The following is a 15524-nucleotide window of genomic DNA, read 5'->3' on the forward strand; positions in this document are numbered from 1 at the left end:
TTAAGACAGAAGTAGCCTAATCGCCCGGGTCAATCAGAGACTCACCCCGCCTTGACTGTAGAGCGTGCCTTGTCTATCGTCCCCCTTTTCTAACTATCATGGAGTCTCTGCACACAGATCGGGACTACGACGAGGTAGAATGCAAGACCATCGACGGCACTGTCATCCGGGGATGGCTCTTCCCCGTTCCCGGCCCAGCTCCGGCCATTGTCATGTCACACGGAGTAAGAGCATCTCCATCTTGTCCACTGATATCTCACAACCCCACTCACCAAATCTGGCTGGATGTCTAGTTCAACTGTGTCAAAGAAATGTCGTTACCTGACATAGCGAGGTGGTTTCAACGCCACGGCTACAATGTACTTCTCTACGACGCTCGGAGTATTGGAGCTAGTGATGGGACACCGCGGAATATGCCCGATGTCTTGCAAATGGCCGAGGATGTTTCGGGTGCGTTACCCGAGGCCCACATCCGTCACTCATGGGACTAACGAGCAACCGGAATTCAATGGTTGATAGATATTCTAACCTTTATTTCGACACTCCCAACCGTCGATCCCTATCGGCTGCTCCTGTTTGGGATGTCTTTCGGTGCTACCGTGAGCGGTTGCGCGGCGGCTGTCGACCGCCGAGCCCGCGCTCTTCTCATGGTATGCCCTCTCTTCAGCTTCATCCGCCCGGATCGGCGGCGTGCGACATTTGATCAGGTTGTCAAAGATCGCGTCTCCCAACTGCGTGGTAATGATCCCTTATCTCTCCCCCCTTTTAATAGCAGAGGTGAAAACATCGCTGGTTTTGGCGGCGCGGGGGGACCTGGGGGTCTAGAAGCTTACAACCTCATGCGTGCGGCGGCTGAGCTGGGCCATCCGGGCTTCCGGGATCGCATCACAATGCAGGCATTCTATAAACTGGCCATGGCGCGTCCGATGGAGCTTCTCGAGATGATTGACCCCAGCATGTCCGTCATGATGGTGGTGCCAGAGATGGACGACATATCCAACCCGGAAGAACAGTGCTTGGCTTTTACGAAGGTGAAACCGTCCAAAAAGCGACTGCATATTGCGTCAGGGAAAAGACATCTGTCCATCTTGACTGGTGAAGGTTCAGAGGAATTACTGGATGCCATGCACGGCTTCTTTCAGGAAGCGCTATCCGCGGACGAGCCGGCGAACTAGATAGTGAACATTTCATAGACAACTGCCATCTTGAGAGCGTGGACTGTTACAGTCTAATCCTATGCGACATCGTTAGATATAATTTCCAGGTTTCCAGATCACATCCCAGATCATTGCGGAATGTGTCATTCAGATCTCAATCTGGCACAGAGGTACCGAGGTTGTCGGGCAGCTTGACTCTTCAGCAATCTGGTCATTGACGCTTAATCAGGACATCGATCGACTGAGCTTCCATATTCTATGACAGCTGGACCGAGAATGCCTTCCTTGCATGGAGGACAATGCCTTATCGAGAGTCTGTGGTCATGTAAAAGCCCCGTCAGCATGCATAACGCTTATCCGTCAGCGTATCCATCAGTGTGCATGTATGACGGTAAAAAGGCGCTAGCTGGTATTAGAGGCATGCGTTTTAATTCGCACGGTTAACGTTATCAGCGCCGCGCTGACATGTCATATTTTTCCAGACCATTGCATATTGGCTTACCCTAAACGATGATACATGTTGACATTTCATGCTGTCAGCTTACTCTCCTCCAATCGGCCCTCAAACTGTGGGCAGTTGGTAGCCTTGCGAGTTACATTGCACGCCAGATTGCCCAGTTTTTGGCCCCACAGCAGTACAGCCCCAGCTGAACGGCCCCGGGGAGGCCAGCCGCCCTCCTTTGCCCCCCACAATGCCCTTGATTCGGGTCGATCTCCGACGTCAGGCTAGAGACAAGGATGACCGCAGTGGGGCACGTGCCCCATGATCCCAGAATACGACCAATGGGGCATGGCAGGGTGACCGTCGGTTGATATTTCCTTTTTCCACTCAACATTACCAAGACACCACGCCTTGCGAGACCGATCCTGCCACGCGAAACAGTAAGCAGGATGCAGGGAGGCAGAGATTACATTTGAGCCAGTGGTACTTTCCAGATCCCTTCAGCAGATCGGACATCAATGACCACATCTTGCCCACCCACCTTCACTGCCCCGTCAGAAGCAAACACTTCTTATGTTCGCTCTGTGTATTACGTCTCATTCTCCCATCCGAGCCTGACACGATCCAAGCAGAAGCACTATCATTGCAATTGCACTCATGCTCCGTGACGCACTCCCGCGTAAGGGCCGTGATGTTGTTTTCCGGCATCATGAACACACCTGAGTCCACCGTGGAGCACTGTGCCTCTCAAAGAGGTCGCAGCAAATGTTGTAGCTAGGTTGTGCCGTTTGGATGCAGAATGCTGCAACGTGACACTCCTGCATTGTTGGTTTGTCCAATGCGTTGTGAAGTTTAGCCGCCAAACAACTTGGACAGGCTTGCTTACATGCAACCTTACAGGTTTTCTAATCTTAGATATTCCTACCTGATCCCAAAGAGACCTCAAAGCCAATAGGACCCCAGTGTGGCAAATGCTGAGTGGTTTTTAGGTGGGGAGAGGCTGCAAGTGCTGGCTGCGCCGTGTGCCATTACTACCTTCTGCAGCCACCGGACCGACAATCTGCTTTGAAAGCTCGGAGGCTCGACATCCACTACTTGAAAGCCTGTCTGATTGCATGCCCAGGTGATATAACATTCGTTCTTCTTTTTTACATTATCCAAGCGATTTCCCAGCTCCATTAATCCTGCACTACTTCCAATCAATCTCATGGTCCCTAGTCTGGTGCACAAACACAAGACCATCCTTTATTGATTGCTGAACGACGCTGCCACTACAATGGCCGATCCAAGTGAAGACCTTTTGTCTGCCCATGCATTTCTTGTGAGTTTGCGTGAGCATCTGGTCTAAGAAGGATGACCTATTACTGACGGCACTGTTTTGTCAGGTTTTCATTTGGGTTTCAGTTGGTATCTTAACTGTTGCCTTCACCATTCGTGCATATGTTCGCTATGTCTGTTTTGGGCGACTGCTACTTGAAGACTGGCTTGTGGCTGCCTCGCTCGCCCTGTACATCCCGTGTGCGGTTCTGACACAGCTATACTTGCACAGAATGTACAACATGGCCCATGCTATGACAGGGAAGTATGTGCCCGGCCCAACTTTTGTGACCGATATGATCACTCCACTTCGCCTGGCCGGAGTGAACTCAATCCTCATCACTCTTGGGCTATGGCTGATCAAAGCGTCCTTCTTGATTTTATTCTACCGATTAGGGTACAGAATACCCAGGTATCTGTACGCTTGGTGGGCATGCACTATTATCATCTCAGCATGTGGCATCGTGAGCATCGCCTTGAATCAATACAGCTGCATGTTTGAGGACATAGACACCATCTTCGCCACATGCACACAGGCGTCAACGTTGAACCAGGTCTTCATCAAAGAGATCACGGCTAGCGTCATGGACATTGTCTCAGATTTGCTGCTCATTGTCTTTCCGATTTGGATTTTGGCGGGAACCACACTGTCACTCCGGCAAAAGATTGTCTTCTCGGCCGTCTTCTGCCTGGTCGGTCTCACCATTGCAGTCACCATCGTCAGAGGATACTTCTCCAAGGTTATTCATGAGACCCCCACCTATGGATTGCAACAAACAAACATCAACTGGCCATTTTGGTTCGCCGTTGAGTACACCACATGTAAGTGTCTCACGCATTCAGCTTCAGTCCGATTCCTTGTGCCCACCCCCCCCCCCCCATCAAGTCTGTAGCTAGAAAGCTGATGAGATTGTCGTTATTAGCTTTCCTTGTTGCCTGCGCCATCTCATTCCGCTCCCTTTTTGTGCAGCAACGCAATAAAAGGAGCGCGGCAGCGGAGAGGGACCACCATCGCCAATCACCTCCTACTTCTGCCCAGAAGGGTCACTCAAAGAATGCCTTACGTCGGCTGCACATGAAGTTTCTCTCCACAGCACACCTTCTCGAGGGGACTGCATATGATCACGAGACTTGGCATCTTCCAGAGCCTGTTTCAGGAACCATGACAGTGGATTTCTCAAAGGACGAAGGCTGGCGGCCTGGTGGGGAGGACGGGGAATCAATGAAGGCACTGAGACCACCTGTACATAGGTACACAACGGAAGTCAGTGTGGTATAAGGGTGATCAGAGGTTACTTTAGAACTGACTACTCTCATGGCTGTGTCGTACATATTTTTGAAGTCCCACATTGAAGGTGGGACCCTACTCAGGTCAAACACCTGCCAATATACACGATACAATTCAGCAAAGTCACGGTTAGACTGGACTTTCAATTGAGCTAGCCTGTGGGTGCGTTCACGTACCAACTAGGCGTTCAGATACCAACTGACCGCCAGAGGGCCAGAAGGCAAGAAGGCCATAAGGCCAGAAGTAGCACCAGAAGGCCAGAAGTAGCACCAGAAGGCCAGAAGGAGCATGGACTTCACCATCACCTTCTAGTCTTCTGGCCTTTCAGCGTTCAGTTAGCATCTCAATGCTCAGTTGCTACCTGGATGCATGCAGGCCAGAAGGCCAAGAAGGGGTGCCAGAAGGCGAAGGCGAAGGGGCGCCAGAAGGGGCTTGTACCTGAAGTATTGAAAATTTGGAGAATCCTGGTCAGGTACATAGTTTTATATGGGCCCTATACGTAAAAATTGGTACTGGGTGGGGGCACAAAAATGCTAGGTGCGTAGAGGTCAAAGCTGGGTGCGTGGACGCTGGCTCGATTACATGTAGTGCACTATGAACCAACAGTTGCTTTCACGGGGGGTGACGTTTCTTCAGAGCCTCAAGTGCTGCTACCATGCAACCTGACATCGTACCAAAAGGTGAGCAGCACACCCCTCAACTTTTGTGTTACTCCTTGGTTTAGCACATGTTCCCCCGCCTTGGCCGTGAATGTACTCCTGTGTCGTAGTTGGGACCGGTGTGCAAAAACTTGGCCGGTGTTCCCATTTTACCCCTGCCGTCATGCAATACCACAGTACCTAGGTAGCCCGGTCCACGACGCCAAGACACCACAGACAGAGGCCCAAGTCTGAAAGGATCGACTGGCTGCACATCGAAATAAATAGAGGGTCTCACCTGCAGTAGTCCGTAGGCATGCAGCTACTGATCAAATCTAGTGAAGTGCCCGGATCTAACCGTGTCGGCAAGCCGGCAAGCCGGCAGGCCGGCTCCGTCACAGCCTGGAACGGAGTCGCCACCAACGGGCACAAAAACACGAAGCAGTCCGGTCCGCGGCTGTTGGTACTACGCGGCTGTTGGCGCTACAGAACCACAGGGTGCTACGGCTCACGGCTTGACACCTACTTTCAGTAAGACTGAGTTGGGACGACCCGGGCAGCGCCGCAGGGCTGCAGGGTCCACTGATGGCATGATGCACGCCCCCCCTCCTCAAGATCCGGTGCTACAAGCACTTGGTCCATCATTGTGTTTCTCTGTATACGTCCCGGAATTCTTCGCGCCAGCAGTAACTGACACAGCAAGATCTTATTCTCTGTTGACGATGGAGAGTTTGTCCGAGACGTCTGACCAGCCCACGGTTAACTCGGCAGCAGATGGGCATCAAGATAATCAGACGGCCGATCCCGTCACCCGACGTCGAGAGCAGAACCGATTGGCACAGCGCCGGTTCCGTTGTACGTTGCTTCAGAGAAACTTAGAATCGGTCATTTACATATGATTCTGCCCCGTGACGAGAACCACCTTTTAGACTCAGCTAACCAAATTCCACGATCCAGGGAAGCAATCCCAGCAAAAGTCAGCTCAACGGCTGAAGGTGGGACAAAGGAGGATCTACCGTGACTCGCAGACAAGCGGTGTCCACACAGGGGCCGGGCAGGATCAGCAGCAAGCAGCGCCGTCTCCGTCCAGCCCTCATGATATGCTGATGGCACCCGCTGCTTTCTCGCCATCCTTCAGCGGTCATTCTGGTCAGGGCAGCATGACGCCTCCCCCCTGCACATTGTGGGAGGGCCTGCTGGCGGACCAAACAGCCTTGGTTCTGTCGTCCTCGGAAGGCTTCTGCCCACTGTCACCTTTAGCATCCGAGTCTCAAGGCCGTTCCGGGTTAGAAAAAGTATCGCTCGGAAGCGAAGAGCGTGCTGAGAACAACGCATTCGTTGTCACGAGCCCACAACTAGATGTTCTTGCAGGGATTGATCTGGTGCAGCAATGGCCCAGCCCAAGCGGCTTGGAAAGGCTAGACTTTCAGCACCCGACACTTTCTACGACGCCTGCGAGCAGCCCCAAGAACGGGGTAGATACATCCTCGACACAAACACGGCCCCGGCTATCACCACACCCAGTCCCTGCGAGAACAAACGAACGGCACCCGACACTTTCTACGACGCCTGCGAGCAGCCCCAAGACCGGGGCAGATACATCCTCGACGCAAACACGGCCCCGGCTATCACCACACCAAGTCCCTGCGAGAACAAACGAGCGTGGCAGCGGAGTCTCGGATCCGAGTCGTGGATGGCTTGGCCCGCTCCACCTGGCGGCCGCCAAGGGTCACGACCGCATCATACGCGTTCTCTTGAGGCGGCAGTCCCCGGACTGCCAAATTAATGGTCCGGACAGCGACGGTATGACGGCACTCATGCACGCTGTCAAAGGCGGCTTCGACGATGCGGCACTGTCGTTGCTCGACGCGGGGGCCGTCGTAGACCAGATGGACAACCAAGGCCGCACGGCGCTTCATTGGGCCGTCTTGAAGCGCCGCGAGACGCTTCTCAGACAGCTGCTCCAGCATGGAACTATCGCAGGGGCAGACCTGAATGTGTATAATAATGAGGGACAGACTCCGCTGCACAGTGCCATAGACGGGGGCTTTGAGCTAGGCGTGCAAATGCTATTAGAATTTGGCGGAGATTTGAAATGTAAGACACAGAAAATTTGAATGCTCAATTTAATATCCCGACTCGATTTATTGTATGAATTGCAGAACAGTAAGACTGATAGCACATCTGTGCAGTCCGAAACCGAGTCTCTCGCGCGCCAGCGATGAGTCGTCAATTTACATTGAAATGAGCTTGACATAGTCAACATACCTTTGCAAAGTATTGAGCGCTGCTTCACGAACTGGATCAAATCTATTAATGATCAACAAATTTTCTTATAACCTTTCTTTTCATCTATTTATTTCAGGGGTGGCGGTGTTGTTTCAGTAGCGTGCGTGATAATCGCAGCGTTCAGGCGCGGATTACTTTCCCGCCCGCTTATAGGCTGCTCATCACCCTCTTGTGCAATGCTTACATGAGCTTGGGTTAGGAAACCAACCAACCTCCACTCGGGTCCTCAAGAGCAGGTTCAACGCTAGCCGCCGAGGTTGGTTTCTACCTTATTTTGTACTGGTGCACAGCTTGCTTGTCGGCTCTCCGCCCTAACCACATCAGACTCCTCTCCTCATTGCTTGCACTCATCTGCAAAATCCATCAACAGAAACCATGGCGCCCCCAGCCATTCAGAAGAAGACTGTCCTGATCACAGGCTGCAGCACCGGCAGTATTGGCTGGGCGCTGACGAAGACCTTCCTCGAACATGATTTTCACGTCTTCGCGGGGGTGCGCAGTCGCTCCAAAGCCAAGGACCTTGCGGAACTTAGCAACGTGGATCTCGTTGAGCTTGATGTGACTGTGTCTCAGACTATCTCGCAGTGCAAGGAGTTCATTGCAGAGCGCACTGACGGGAAGCTTGATGTCCTTGTGAGTAGTTTTGTTCCACATCTATACCTCGCACCTCAAACGAGACTCTCTCCCACCATTATAATTCTCAGTTCGCTTCTAATGATCTCCAGATCAACTGCGCCGGGGTCGAGGGCGTCCGTCCGCTCCTAGACGTGGATATGGAATGGGCAAAGCAGGTCTACGACGTAAACGTCTGGGGCCCTCTCGCCGTTACTCAGACTTTCGCACCCCTCGTAATCAAGTCCAAAGGCATTATTGCCAACCTGAGCTCTATCGGCTCCAAGATCCCGATGTGCTGGGCCGGTAATTTCCTTCCAACCCAGCTCCCAAACTCTCGGAAGAAAGTATGACCTGACCCAATGACCAGGTATCTATTCGAGCTCTAAGGCAGCAATTGCCCAAATGTCGGATACATTGCGGATCGAGATGGAACCGTTGGGTGTGCGTGTCGTCACCGTGATGGTCGGGTCCGCCAGCACAACCATTTTCGATAAGCCTGGCGGCCAGCTCCACCTGCCTGAGACTTCGTACTACCGACGCGACGGCATTGAGGAGATGGCGAATAAGCAGCGAGCCGAGCACAAGAACTCATGCATGTCCGTCGATGAGCTCGCTCCACAGCTGGTCAAGGGCATTCTCACGGGGACCCAGAATCCTGTCTGGGCTGGGACATTTGCTTCTGCGGTGCGTTGGGGAACTTGGTTATACCCTAGATGGTTCATGGATTGGTCTTGTAACGTGGGTAGGGGCCTAGAGAAGGTAAAGGCTGGCGCCTGAGGTAATTGAAGACCGCGGGCGTGAATCTTGAAGGACTCTGTTACGGTGGGATAGGCCGGAGTGCAGGGGAGAGCTCCGAGTGTTGTCAATCATGCGATGTACATAGACCTAGAGAATCAGATAGCTTCTCATGATATGAGGTAGTGTCAACTTCGCCGCTTCCCTGCAATCTTGTCTGCCGAGCTGACTTGATGTAGGCAGTTAAGAGAAGATAACGGTTTAATCAAATGTCAATCCACTTCGATTGTACGTAAGCGAGGTTAAGGGGAAGAAAAACATACATCTTGTCGACATCCTGTGAGCCAGCCACACCTCAAATACCTGAGCCAAACCTGCACAACTTCCTGCTATATCACGGGTGGGGATTTGTAAAATCTGCCACTGTTTGGACTATGTCTGGACCCAGCAACATGAATGAGTGTATAAATATTTATCACCGAGTTGCTGTATTATCAGCCTCAATGTATGACAGACTGCTGTTTCCACCTGCCTCACAGGAATCAGAAATGTATGGCCTTAAGGCTTGCAAAGTCTCCCGTCAGCTGCAACGACCCAAGTGATATCGCTCCCAACAGCAGCCTCGGCCCATAACAGGCCTTGTGGATCATACTTGTTTTTGATGGCCTGCAAGCGCGCATAATTACTTCCAAAGTAGTCCTCCTTCCAGTTGGCATTGTCGAACGTGGCCTCGTTCATGTAGGTACCTCCACCAGGCGTCAAGGCGCGCAGCTGGTCCTGCTTCTCATTCAGCCAGGCCTGGCCAGTGCTAAGGACATCCCAATCGGCGTCAGCAGCATGTGTATAACCAAAGTTAAGCTGAAAAAGGGCATCCCGCCACGCCGGAAGCACAGCATTTGCACCAGGAGCCGCCGCGGGTCCAACTCGCGCCTGAGTCACATTCACTGCGAGACCATTTATTCCAATCCCACTGAGTCCAGGGCTATTTTCGATCATGTCTCGAAACACGGCAACGACAGCTGTGGCATTGTCCTGTACCGCAGCTCTGGAAATCAGGCGACCACCGACGCCATTGTGGGTGCTATATTGGAGGGGCGCAGCCCATGTGTCAAACCAATCAGCATAATTATCGGAGAGAGCAGCCGAGTCGTTGATGAGTGTGACGTTAAGAGCGTTCAGCTCCGCCTTCAAGGGCATAAGCGGCGCCGTGGCGTCGTCGGCTGACTTTGCGTCAGGCCGCAATGTGAAGGCGAGGTAGAAGGCAGCAGCTGTGATGGTGAAGCCTGACATGTAGCCTTCGATGGTGTCGAGAACAAGAAGGTGGCGGATAAATGCCGATATAGCTTCCCAATAGATGTCGTCGTTCTCGTTAACAAGCACGAAGCCTGCCCCGGCGACAGGTCCATCTGAGTATGCTTTCACAGTCACGGACAGCACCACTGCATAGTTGCCAGGTCCGCCACCCCGCATAGCCCAAAACAAGTCAGAATTTTGATCAGGAGAAGCAATCGTATGCTGACCATCCGCCATGACTACTTCCCACTCTAGGACTTGGTCAGCGCCAAGTCCATATTTGGCAGCAAGAGGGCCGTGACCACCACCTTGGGTGAAGCCCCCGACGATTCCCACAGTGGGGCACGAGCCGCCCAAGACTTGGAGCCCGTTCTCGCTAGCAACACGTTGAACATCAGAATATTCAACTCCTGCTCCGAGTCTCGCTGCCGGGCCTGTGTAGCTGGAGCTCGTGTAGTCGAGGAAGGAGATATCTTTGAGGTTATGAGTCCACAGCGCCAAAGACCCTCTACCGCCAGATCTTCCGAGGTAATCGTGGCCCGTATTTTTAATGGTAAGTCGAATATTGTTGTCCTGGGCGAACCTGACTCCCGCAGCAGCATCCTGTGCATTTTCAACTTGGATAGCATAGTATGCCAGATTGCCGAGCGTGCATGTGCCATTTGGGCCGAAGAATGGGTTGCATGAGTTGTTCAGCCAATACGGAGCCATGATATTTACGGGGTCCACGATGCTGATTTAACATTTAGTTTGAGCCTTTTTTTGCGAAAAGAAGATGGCATCAAGACTTACTAGGGGTCTACATCAGTCCATTCACTCTTGATGGTGGCACAAACGTCGGAATTCAGGCTCGCCTGAAAGCAAGGCCGTCCTAGGGGCGTGCCGGGGAGTAGCCGGCCTCCAACCGTGGTGTTGAGCTGTGCCCATGTAGTCTCACTTGGCCACTGATCGTCGCCTGGCAGGTGTCGACATTGTGACGCCGTGTTTGAACGAGCCTCGTGGGTCGCCGTCGCAATTGCTGTGTCACCAAAAAGTGCCATCAAGATGGCAGCGCTTCGTTTGAGAACCATGGCCAAAAGTGAACTTCCGCAATGATTCGACTGAAAAGACACTAATTGGAAGAGTTGACAGATTTGTGTCTGTCGATCCTGAGGTTTGTGTGGACAGAGTCGACGCAGTCCCGTTGTCAGGACACCCCATCGTGCATGCTCGGAATACCTATATTCATCTTGTGTCCTATTGTTTACTGTCAATCAGGATCAAATTAGCCCTCCACCAGAATCCGTCGAAAACCCCGTAACTGTAATTTTGGAGGATTCCTTGCCCCACTTCCAAATCATTGCGGATGTCCTAGCGCCATGAAAATGACTGAGGTCAGCATCCATCCAACTGCTGATGCAAGTTCGTAAGCCCCGCTAGCGTCATGATTACTGTCAGCAAATATATCCACAGGGCTCTTCAATATTCGCATTCAACAATTTGCCTTTTTCGCAGTAGGGAGTTAGACACTTTGCTAAGTGTCATTCAATTACCTGGATACCTTACACGCCCTTCCTCCCTGCAGTCCGAGTCTGAGTCCCTAGTCCAAGCATTTACGGCAGTCAATCGAGCAATCTCGAGTTTCTATCTATTAGGCACACATCGCCGTGGATGTAGACATGTCGTTTGTGCAACGCATGCCCTTGCGCGAACTCTTGTTCCCTCTTGTCAAGAGCTTAGCCGAAAGGCCAGTCCTGGTTGTTGCTTCTGCGATACTGGGCTATGTCGTCTCTATCATCATATATCGACGTAATGATACATCTGCCCCTAAGTTGTCTCATAGCGATGGATGTAAAGATATTGACAGTTGCGGTGTTTTCCGCGGGTAGTATGGTTTGATGCATTGTCCGGCGTTCCGGGACCGCGATTATGTGGTGAGCTTGGAGTTCTCAGTGGCTTCTGTTTCTAAAAAGAAGTCAAAGAAGTCCGTGAGGGAGCACGATGATGACCCGTTTACGTAGCAATATCCACGTTTCCCGAATTTTACTACGACGTAATGCTCGGCGGTCAATATTTCCGGGCGATTAAAGAAATGCATGAGCAATATGGTATGTGAACTCTGTAGTCCATGAAGTCGGAGCTCTAGGGCTTGCGTGGTAGTACATAAAAGACTAAAATTTTGACAAATGGAATAATAACTAACGACAAAAACTTTTCCTTGTTATAGGGCCCATTGTGAGGATCAACCCAAATGAGGTGCACTGTAATGACCCTGACTTCCTGGAGGTTCTGAACCCCCTGGGAGGAAGGAGGACAAACAAACCGATATCTACCGGAAAACGAACAGGAAGTGAGTGAAACACATTCAAGCCAATGTAAAGGTCTGAAATTGGCCTTTAAATGTCTTACCTCTGATGACCAGCGCCTGACTCCATGGTGACCACCGTGGATCACGATATTCACCGCCGTCGCCGCAACGCCGTCAGTGCCTTCTTCTCGAACAAAAGCATCCGTAGTATGGAGCCCGTCTTGCAAAAGTACCTTGCGCAGTTTTGCAGGCGCTTGAGTGAGCAGAGACCTGACAAACCGGTCGAGTTGCACAACATGTTTCGAGCCCTTACCAACGATTTCATAACAACATACGCTTTCGGACAGTCGGTTGGCCTATTGAACGAGGTTGATTTTGGACGTTCTTACTACGAGTCAAGCGATGTCTTTTTCCGTATGTCACATCTATTTGGGCACTTTTTCTGGCTAGCCGATTTCGTGTACAGCCTGCCACTTTGGGTGGCTCCGAAGATATTCCCCTCACTCGCGGAACTGGCCAAAAAGCAACAACAGTGGATGGATATGGTATTTGAGATAAGAGATTCTCCTAATATGTCCAAGGCCAAAGGAACCATATTTGAAGGTATCCTTAATTGCGGGCTGCCTGACGAAGACCTGGCCGGTAAACGTCTACTGGCCGAAGCCCAACTCATTGTTTTCGCAGGGGAGGGCACAACAGGTAGGAGTTCTTTTCGATATTTTAACAGAACGTGCCATCAATTCGTTAATTCTTTATTCCAGCATATACACTCAACGCAGCGACTTACGAACTTCTCGCCCACCCCGAAGTGCTCCAGGAGCTTCAAAAAGAATTGTCTGAAGCTATCCCTGATGCAAATAAGGTTCCATCATTTTCGCAGGTTGAGACGCTCCCATTTCTCAGCGCTGTGATCCAAGAGACAGTGCGGCTGCACCCAGGTGTCATGGCTCGCCAGGCGCGTATTTCACCTGACGTGCCCGTCACGTATAAAACCAAGAGCGGCTGGGATTATATAATTCCTCCTGGAACAGTCATGAGCATGTCCCCGTACACGACACATTTGAAAGAGGACCTGTTCCCGGATCCATACGAATTCCGACCAAGGAGGTGGATAGATGAGCCCAGGCTCGACAAAGGCTTTCACGGATTCGCTCGGGGTTCAAGAAATTGTGTAGGGTAAGTGACAACCTCCAAAATAAAGCGACTCTGCTTTTTGTTTTCCCTATTCTTTTGCTGACGATTTCATGTGCCGTGCGTTGCAGCATGAATCTCGCGCGCAGGGAAATGGCGCTTGTCTTGGCCACATTGTTCCGCAAATACGACTTGTTTAGCGGAGAGGAAGGACTCCGGCGGTCTTTGGAACTGTACGACACGCAACGCGCTAGGGATATTGATCCCAACTCGGACTACATAATTCCCGCACCAGCCAAGGGAAGCAAAGGACTACGGGTAGTTGTTAGGAATTGACGGGTCAGACTGTGACCAAACATTTCAGATTATCTGGCCATCGAAATCGAATATTGATACAATTAGCCGAAAGTCGGTATCATGCACTGGGACTATTTTGAGCCCCAGCTTCCCCTTCACGTCGAACTCGGGCCGAGTTTAAATCCGCCCCGGCATAGCTTTTGAAAGACCTCCCCTGGGTCATACCTTTGGGCAATTTCCCTCAACTTCTTCACATTCTCAGCACCATAGGTTCCAAGAGGATCCTGAGTCTCGTCGGCATAGTTGAGGTACTCCCAGCTTAGGTTCAGGTCGTCATCGGTAGATCGAGCAAATTCCCTCAAGTTGATGAAGAAGTCCTTGCATTTTGGGTGTGCTGCTGCTTTTTGCTGAGCGGTACGTACCATAACCGTCGTCATTACGAGGAGACCGTCCTCATTTTGATTTGAGAGCCCCATTGGGTGATCACCGTGCCTGGTAACTGTCTTTGGAAGTGGCTGCAATAGACAGAGTGAGACGAAGTCACCATCCGGCACGATAGATGTCTTGAGCGTATTCACCAGGTCCTGGTGCAGAGAGGCCGCTTTCGAGACGATACGAGCGTCGTTTTTGAACGTAGCGGTAAACCAGACATTGCTATTTCTTGAGAATTAATCCACTGGCCAATGATGGTAAAGAGGTCCAGACTTACTGGTACCCATCCGGCATAGATCTGTTCCCCGAAGCTTGAGCAAAGGAGTATCTCGCAAAGAACTGGTGGGTCGATGGTAGTTGTAGCCATTTGGAGTATGCAGGCGCGTTCTCCACTCCAGCGGTTTGAACCAAGTATGCTCGGAGGGCGACCTGTCTCGACTCTGGTCGGTACTCAACCATGCACATCAAGCTGCTGTCCGGGTCCTCGTGCACACGGCTCGTGAAATCGACTAGCGCCTCAGCAGCCTGGGGAATAGTCTCTGGCGACATCATGGTGAGGCCGCCCCAGACGGGTCGGCTCTTCACTGCTTGCATGCGAATATTGGTCACGACGCCGAAGTTGTTTCCGCCACCTTTCAAGGCCCAGAACAGATCGGCATTGGTGTTCTTTGATGCTTGGACGATGCGACCGTCGGCGAGCACTACCTCGAAGGCGGACACGTTGTCGCATGCAAATCCGCGAGTGCCCGAAAGGAACGAAATGCCTCCCCCGAGCAATAATCCCCCGACACCAACCGAGCCCTCCCGCCCCCCGGCAACCATCAGCCCGTGCTTATCCAGTGCGGAATACACGTCCCGCCAGCGGGCACCGGGCCCGATGTCGACCAACGCAGCAATTTCTTCTCCGTCAGTGCTCTGGCTACTTTCCACAACTCTCGTCCAGTCCAACAGCCCCATGTCGAGAGTGACTCCCCCTTCAATGTTATTGGCGCCAAGGCTGGTGCCATGTCCTCCACTGCGGAGGGCGAAGACATGGCGGCCTGAGACGAGGATATGAATCAATTTGGAGACCTCGGAAGCGGAATGCGGCCGGAGAATGTAAGACGGATGGAGCTCGGCAGCCGTGGTGGAGAAATAGCTTTTTTGGCGAAGAGTGTACCCCGGGTCACAGGGGCGGAGGACGTCCACGCCGCTCTGGCGGAGGAGATCTTCAAAGGCTGATGCCATCTCTATCTCCGAGCCCATTCTATCACTGGTGTAGCGGACAACCTTTCTTGCTTAGAGGTCTCTGCTGCTTCTAGGATTTGCTGGGAAAAACCAGCAGGAAAGTGGCAGCAGCCAATGTCCAATGTAGTATAGACCGTTGGGCTGCTAGCTAGGTAGTCTGTGACCAATTAGAGACGTGGATAGTAATCATGACACTAGGCTGATAAAATACCAGGTGGGGAGCCCCTGCCGGGGCCTTAGGAGCTATTCGTCTAAGTCGAAGAGGGTAGGTTTATAGCTACTTAAGTACTAATAGTTTAATTTCTTATTTAAATTCTTTATTTAAATTCGTATTTAATTTCTTATTTAATTTTTAATTTAATTTTTTAATTAAATT

At 51.7% G+C, this 15524-nt stretch overlaps 6 protein-coding genes across 6 annotated transcripts; 4 read left to right on the plus strand and 2 right to left on the minus strand.

Annotated features, from left to right (window-relative positions):
• Window positions 1–98: 98 nt before the first annotated feature.
• Window positions 99–1175, plus strand: KVR01_007162 (uncharacterized protein; the record flags this gene model as incomplete). Its single annotated transcript, XM_044794191.1, has 3 exons — window positions 99–224; window positions 294–450; window positions 520–1175. 3 exons carry the CDS (start codon window positions 99–101, stop codon window positions 1173–1175), a joined length of 939 nt encoding a protein of 312 aa, XP_044643415.1.
• Window positions 1176–2875: 1700 nt separating this feature from the next.
• On the plus strand, window positions 2876–4195 carry KVR01_007121 (uncharacterized protein; the record flags this gene model as incomplete). Its single annotated transcript, XM_044783294.1, has 3 exons — window positions 2876–2920; window positions 2985–3738; window positions 3840–4195. 3 exons carry the CDS (start codon window positions 2876–2878, stop codon window positions 4193–4195), a joined length of 1155 nt encoding a protein of 384 aa, XP_044643374.1.
• Window positions 4196–7135: 2940 nt separating this feature from the next.
• KVR01_007642 (uncharacterized protein) lies at window positions 7136–8673 on the plus strand. Its single transcript, XM_044781469.1, has 3 exons — window positions 7136–7764; window positions 7857–8049; window positions 8114–8673. The coding sequence occupies exons 1-3, from the start codon at window positions 7507–7509 to the stop codon at window positions 8521–8523; spliced, it is 861 nt and encodes a 286-aa protein (XP_044643895.1). The 5' UTR covers window positions 7136–7506; the 3' UTR covers window positions 8524–8673.
• Window positions 8674–9039: 366 nt separating this feature from the next.
• Window positions 9040–10911, minus strand: KVR01_007617 (uncharacterized protein; the record flags this gene model as incomplete). The annotated part of the gene is made up of 2 exons (XM_044787790.1): window positions 10567–10911; window positions 9040–10507 (listed from the first exon to the last, which is right to left on the minus strand). Exons 1-2 carry the CDS (start codon window positions 10842–10844, stop codon window positions 9040–9042), a joined length of 1746 nt encoding a protein of 581 aa, XP_044643870.1. The 5' UTR covers window positions 10845–10911.
• Window positions 10912–11809: 898 nt separating this feature from the next.
• KVR01_007662 (uncharacterized protein) lies at window positions 11810–13241 on the plus strand (the record flags this gene model as incomplete). Its single annotated transcript, XM_044791880.1, has 5 exons — window positions 11810–11861; window positions 11981–12103; window positions 12176–12475; window positions 12512–12760; window positions 12823–13241. The coding sequence occupies 5 exons, from the start codon at window positions 11810–11812 to the stop codon at window positions 13239–13241; spliced, it is 1143 nt and encodes a 380-aa protein (XP_044643915.1).
• A 403-nt stretch (window positions 13242–13644) lies between these two features.
• Window positions 13645–15210, minus strand: KVR01_007533 (uncharacterized protein; the record flags this gene model as incomplete). Its single annotated transcript, XM_044788965.1, has 2 exons — window positions 14199–15210; window positions 13645–14143 (listed from the first exon to the last, which is right to left on the minus strand). The coding sequence occupies exons 1-2, from the start codon at window positions 15164–15166 to the stop codon at window positions 13645–13647; spliced, it is 1467 nt and encodes a 488-aa protein (XP_044643786.1). The 5' UTR covers window positions 15167–15210.
• Window positions 15211–15524: the final 314 nt, after the last annotated feature.

The sequence above is a fragment of the Diaporthe batatas genome, assembly GCF_019321695.1.
Source record: "Diaporthe batatas strain CRI 302-4 chromosome Unknown Contig00008, whole genome shotgun sequence".
In the NCBI taxonomy this organism is placed as follows: domain Eukaryota; kingdom Fungi; phylum Ascomycota; class Sordariomycetes; order Diaporthales; family Diaporthaceae; genus Diaporthe; species Diaporthe batatas.